Genomic DNA, 6,032 nt, shown 5'->3' with positions numbered 1-6,032 from the left:
CATGCAGGGATTACTGGATGGGGAAGATCACAGCAATGCTGATTGACAGGAAAGTTTGTGAACAGCATCATCAATTTTGCTAATGCATCTGGTGATCATTTTGCATGTTCCCCAACAGCCCAGCACCAAATGGTGACCTGTTGTTCTGGTAGATCTTGGGCTTTGTTTTTAAGCAGCTTTGTGCTCTGTGTTTCAGGATCGCCTTCATCCCTGCAAAGAAATGTCTTGCTACGACCTGTGCCCCACCACCAGCAGCATCGCCTGCCCCCAGCCCATCGCTAACAGCTGTAACGAGCCATGTGTCCGTCAGTGCCCCGACTCCACGGCTCTCATCCAGCCGCCCCCCGTGGTGGTCACCTTCCCCGGCCCCATCCTCAGCTCCTTCCCCCAGCAAGCTGTGGTGGGGTCCTCCGGAGCGCCCGCTTTTGGGGGCTCCCTGGGGCTGGGGGGCCTCTACAGCGCTGGGAGCCTCTACGGTTCCGGGGGTTCTCTAGGATATGGAGCCCAGTATGGTTATGGAAGTTCAGCCCTCTCCACGCTTGGCAGCGGGTACTGCAGCCCGTACTCCTCCCGCCGGTACAGCCGGTTCCTCCGCAGCAGCTGTGGACCCTGCTAAAGGCAGAAGAGAGGTCTCAGAAGAGCCACATGTGAAGACCCAAACGCAGAGCAATGAGGATGGGGGCTCAGCGTTCCTGCAGCCCTGCAGTGGAGCTACTGCCACTTAGCATTTCTGATCTTTCTTCTACTTTTTGTTTACCCTTCAGTTTCTATTGTTGCCTGTTCCAGCTTTCCCATTTTTTTTTTTTTTGAACCATCATGGGACAGCCTGTTCCATATAGACATCACTTGTAATGACAAGTATCTTCATCAGCAGTCGCACAGCAGACAGAAGAAAGCCAGCTGAGGACAGCAATACCTCTGAGCAGGACATTTGTTGAACATTCTCTAAAATGGACTGGAAACAGATTTTTCATACTCTGTGATATCTCGCTTTGCAAACATCAACATTTCTTGCTCATTAAAGTTTTGTTGCATCACACAGCATCCTTCTGGTTTCCCTTCTTCCCTTCATCCACAGCCTGTCCTGGGTGATAAGCAGTACTGCAGGACATTTAGCACAGACTGAATTTACACAGTGTCACAAATGTTTCCCTAACGACACTCCTGAGTAGCAGCTTTCCACCCTTTGAATGTATGAAAAATCTAAAATAGCAAAGTATAACTCCGGTTATTGACACATGATTTCAGTGGGGCCTTTCCATGAGCATCCAAAGAATTGCGGATTTCCATGGTGAGCTCAGCATGACCACAAATGCCACAGAGGTGGTGCCCAGCAGAGTACTTTCCAAATGTAAATTTGCACCTATAAATTCACAGATACAATGCTCAATATACAGCGCTGACAGCGCTCAGTGGTACTTAAACTCCAGACATCCCAAGCAGCGAACACGTTGCTCTTATTCCTCCTTGCAGTCATCAGCCTTTCCACCCCAGTAAGGAAGAGGAATAATCTCTGTTCCCTCTAAGAAATAACTGTAGTCCAGAAAGTTTCAGGAGCAGCAGAGACTCAGTGCTTCCAAGCTTCTAGTAATATAACCAGTTCAAATTGCAAATGAGGCACGTTCAGTGCTGCGCAAACAAAGAATAAAGCCAATCCCTGCCCACAAGTGCTTTCAGAGTAAATAGACAAGACAAGCAAAGCATGAGCATAATTGCTCTTTTCCCTTTTTTTACAGATAGCATCTTTTATACAGAGATTAAAGGCCGTGCTTTCCACACTGATAAAAACATTACTAAGTATTTTCCCCAGGTGAAAAAGGAATCTGGGTCAGTACTGTCACTGCTATGTATGAGTCAATAATGATGGTGTTTAAAATTGAAAAGATCCTTTTTTTTTTTTTCAGACAGAACACTGAAAATGAGATAACCAGTCAAATCAACATGTTTGCATGGACTTTTGCTTATTTTAGCTGAAAGACTGTACATGGCATGACCAGTAGTATGCAGGACATTGCAAATTTAACGGATCATAGAATCATGGAATCATGGAAAGGTTTGGGTTGGAAAGAACTTTTAAAAGTCAGCTAGTTCCAGCCCCCCGGCCACAGGCAGGGACATCTTTCACTAGAACAGGTTGCTCAAAGCCCCATCCAACCTGGCCATGAGCACTTCCAAAAAACAGTGACCAAAGGATTCATGACATGGCTTATTATAATTTGTTTTCTGAGTAAAAAGGGAGAATGAGCAAAAAAAGGATTATTTTCTTTAAGTTTCTCTGATAGAGCATTTTATTTAAAACATCTGAAACTTTCAAGTTCGGATCCTCCAGTTGCAAAACTGATAAAAGGTAGCCTGCAAGTAGTCACTTTGCTAATTCCCCCAGAATCAAACTCTGGAAGGAAGCCGGCTCCCAGCAGGGCATATTTCTGTTTCTGTTATGTTGAGCCACTGTGCCTGCAGGCTATTTACCAGTGGTGTGAGTCTGAACCATATAAAAAACCACTAGGCTCCAGTAGTGACTAAATATTTAGTGAACCCACCTATTTAAATCCACCGTGAAAGGCTTAACTCCCACAGATGTCTGTCTTGAATGGTAATTTAGTGCGTGGGGAGGACGTATACTTCAGGCTGTGTTTACAACATCTTTATGAATCAGCTTCTGATTGCATCTCATTTACCAATAGCGTTACCTTGTACTGGGATATAAACACATGCTCAGAGCACACTGAGACAAGAGAAAGGAGAGCGTAGTGACCTCTATAGTTCAACGTGAGACGGTGTGATTTAATTTATTGTTGCTTCCTGTTCTTGGTGATTACTTGCTTCTCTGACAGGAGGAACGGGAGTCTGACCTGTGGGTGCTAACTGTCAACAACCTGGACTTCCCATGGCTGACCAAAAACTGCAGGAGACCTCACAGTTAGACCTCATCTAGTTGAAGATGTCCCTGCTCTTTTTTGGGCGGATGTGAATAAGAAGACCTTTAAAGGTCCCTTCCAACCCAAACCATTCTGTGATTCTGTGTGACCCCTGTGTTGCAGCGGCCAACAAACCATAGGAATCTCAGCACTGCTTCCAGATTATGATGGAGTCTCCTTCTCTAGAGATATTCAAAACCCACCTGGATGTAATCCTGTCCAACCTGCTCTAGGTGAAGCTGCCTTGGCAGGGGGGTTGGACTAGATGATCTCCAAAGGTCCCTTCCAACCCAACCATTCTGTGATTCTGTGATTCTGTGATTCTGTGATTCTGTGATTCTGTGATGGTGATAAACAGCAGTTGGTGTTCCATCTCATACCTACATCTGGTGTGACCTGAGATGCATTGGGTCTGACAGTGAAATTGGTTCTCTTCTCTTCTACTGTGTTCATCTGTGATTACACTTACATGAAAGTGTAAGCCAAGTTCAGCCTGCTGGGCGTTTGGGAAGTGGCAGATGGCTGATGGTCAGGAGCAGTACAGAAAAATGGAAGGCAATTAAAGAACCATCCTTTGGTGTTTGCTCTGGTCTATGGTCACAACATGCAAATTCAGGCTGGCAGATGAGAACCAGCAATGCAAGTTTTGCAGTTCCTGCTCTCCAAGGGACGGTCTCTGCAGGTCACTTTACCAAATAACGGTGTTTGTGGAGAGCTATGTCTTCAAGCACCATTCAAAGTCATTAGAGTCTATTGATCAATTAATACAGGGATCTATTTATAGTCTGGCCTCTAACTTCTAGCTCCCATGCGTGCCTTTTCTGTAGTATAACAAGTTCGTGGGCAGAGCAGTGTCATCCAGGTCTGCTGACAACACCCACACTGAAGGATGTCCACGTGCACTCTTCCACCACAGCAGGAGAAACCTGCTGCTAGTGCAAGTCCAGTGCAGGGGTGCAACAAGACGGGCTGAGAAAAGGATCAATGTAATTCTGCAGTCCTGTGTGGGATGAAAACAAAAATCTCAAAAAGAGGACCTCTATAGTGATCCACACCGTAGTGATGTGTCTTGAAAATATCTGGTCCGGTTGCTTTAGTGCTTCGCACACATGCACAAATAAGTACTGCTTTTTTGACAGCATCGTGCTGACTCCAAGAATAATCACACAATGCGATGGAGACAGAGGGAGCATGAAAAAAAAAGGCAAAGCCTTCAGACACATCCTAACAAGCAAGAGGTGTTGCCTGGCTACCTCACTGTAGCCTCATCTCCTTTCAGCTAGTTTTACAAGTGAAGTCACACCTCCCAACCCTTTGAAGTTATTACCACATACTTGATCCCGTCCAAACAAATTTCTGCAGGGTGAGACAGGGATTTGCCTGGAATGAGCCTGCTCCAGCACTGTGAAGTTTGTCAGTGAGTAGCTGGTATTCCGAGGGCCAGCAGCCTCAGACAGGGAAGAGCAGAAGTGCTGAGCAGTGTCTGATGTCTGGTCCATCAGAGTCCTGGTTGGCACTGCAAGCGTAGGAGGGGGTAAATGCCTCTTAACAGCCGTGCTAATTGTATTGAAATGGCACCACTCGGAAAAACAGCTCTACAGGAGGTACTGGACAGCCTGGAACCACCTTGCTGTTGAACAAAGAGAAGTGCTGAACATGCCCAGTATCCACAGTCATCTGTGAGTAGTCCAAAATTTAGGTGTAAAATTTCTGAGATGGAAAATATTATTTGGCCTGAATGACATGTGTTGCTCTGCAGGGTAGTCTTAGGAATTATTCTTCTACTTATTTTTAACTGGGGCTGCCAAGAATTTAAAGGTATCAATGGGAAAGTTCAAAAAAACTCACAGAATTTCAGCAAAGATTTGCCATCCAGTTAAGAATTTCTGTTGGCTATTCAAAGGAAAGTTCTACCCACAGAGTGTTACATGCTATTTTTAAACAATGAAAACTATCACAAGCCCAGTGTATGGGGTAGCAGTAATTAAATTGGAGCCTTGGGCAAGTAGTGAGACACGGGGAAGATCTTCAAAGTTACTTCTCTGTTTAACTTTCTTTGCTGGCGTGTACCAAATACACACTGTAACCACACCTGTCCTGGAGGAAATTTCAAACTTTATTGCAAGGGTTACAAAACATGTTTATCCAGCATGGAATTGCTTTTGTGCAGAAAGCAGTCATTATGTCTGCTCCTGCTTAAAAGACCTGGTCACCTTCCAACTCCAGGCATCGAAAGAAAACACGCTCTGTCATGTTTCACTACAGAGATTGAGGCTCACCAAGAATGGTTTATAAACAAAAAATGGTGGATGAAAAAAGACAAGAAAGTTCAGAATTTTGATGCATAATGATTTAATGAGAAGGTAAGAAGTAAAAGATCTTATTGAGAATGAAAAACACAGGGAAAATATTGCCAGGGTCTCATTAGAGGCTGTGAGCAAAGAATTGCTCTGGGGCTATACATTCCACATACGTTACTCTTTCTTCTCCATGGCATGGGAAGCTTACACAATCTCGTCCCACTTTCAGCCAGCCCAAGATCATTGCTATAACTAATTTGAGGCCATTATTATCAGGAGCCACTGGAAAGAATAGTCAGAAAACTAAATTAAACCGTTAGCTTGAGAATTACATGTAAGTATGATTTTCAGCGATGCACAGTTCATGCTCCAGGAAAGGAGTGGCAGTAACAGGGTCGTGGAGGCACATCTTCCTCTGTGTTGGGTGATTGCTCCTTGCTCCTTATTCACTGCGTATTTAACATGGTCTGCAGCTCCCAAACCCATAACCACTGGATCCATAGGAAGAATATGCCCTCCCATAATTGTACAAGCTCCTAGAGCCATAGGAGCCACTGGGACCCAGAGAGCTCACGGATCCAACAAAGCTCCCAATGCTGGATGGTGCTGAGCTGCCCACGATGCTCTCCTGAGGGCAAGAGCTGAGAATGGGTCCTGGGAAGGTCATGACCACAGGTGGTGGGTAGATCACAGCTCTCGAATCGCCACAGGATGTAACACAGGGCTGGCTCCAGGCATTTGCGATGGGCTGCGGGCAGGTCACTTCACAGGGGGTAAGGCAGCGGGAGCTGATCATCTGTCTGTAGGAAGACAT

General features: G+C 45.4%; 2 protein-coding genes across 2 annotated transcripts; one reads left to right on the top strand and one right to left on the bottom strand.

The window, feature by feature from the left end:
- Positions 1 to 220: 220 nt before the first annotated feature.
- LOC104292792 (scale keratin-like) lies at positions 221 to 616 on the top strand. The gene has a single exon (XM_009892252.1). It carries the CDS (start codon positions 221 to 223, stop codon positions 614 to 616), a length of 396 nt encoding a protein of 131 aa, XP_009890554.1.
- A 5,059-nt stretch (positions 617 to 5,675) lies between these two features.
- Positions 5,676 to 6,032, bottom strand: LOC104292693 (feather keratin 4-like). Its single transcript, XM_009892143.1, has one exon. The coding sequence runs from the start codon at positions 6,030 to 6,032 to the stop codon at positions 5,676 to 5,678; it is 357 nt and encodes a 118-aa protein (XP_009890445.1).

This window comes from Charadrius vociferus, unplaced genomic scaffold (assembly GCF_000708025.1).
Source record: "Charadrius vociferus isolate BGI_N301 unplaced genomic scaffold, ASM70802v2 scaffold900, whole genome shotgun sequence".
Taxonomy (NCBI): domain Eukaryota; kingdom Metazoa; phylum Chordata; class Aves; order Charadriiformes; family Charadriidae; genus Charadrius; species Charadrius vociferus.
This window is presented reverse-complemented; position numbering and strand designations above follow the sequence as displayed.

Coding starts and splice junctions, on each gene's coding strand:
- LOC104292792 (XM_009892252.1), top strand. CDS start 221: ATGTCTTGCTACGACCTGTGCCCCACCACCAGCAGCATCGCCTGCCCC.
- LOC104292693 (XM_009892143.1), bottom strand. CDS start 6,032: ATGTCTTCCTACAGACAGATGATCAGCTCCCGCTGCCTTACCCCCTGT.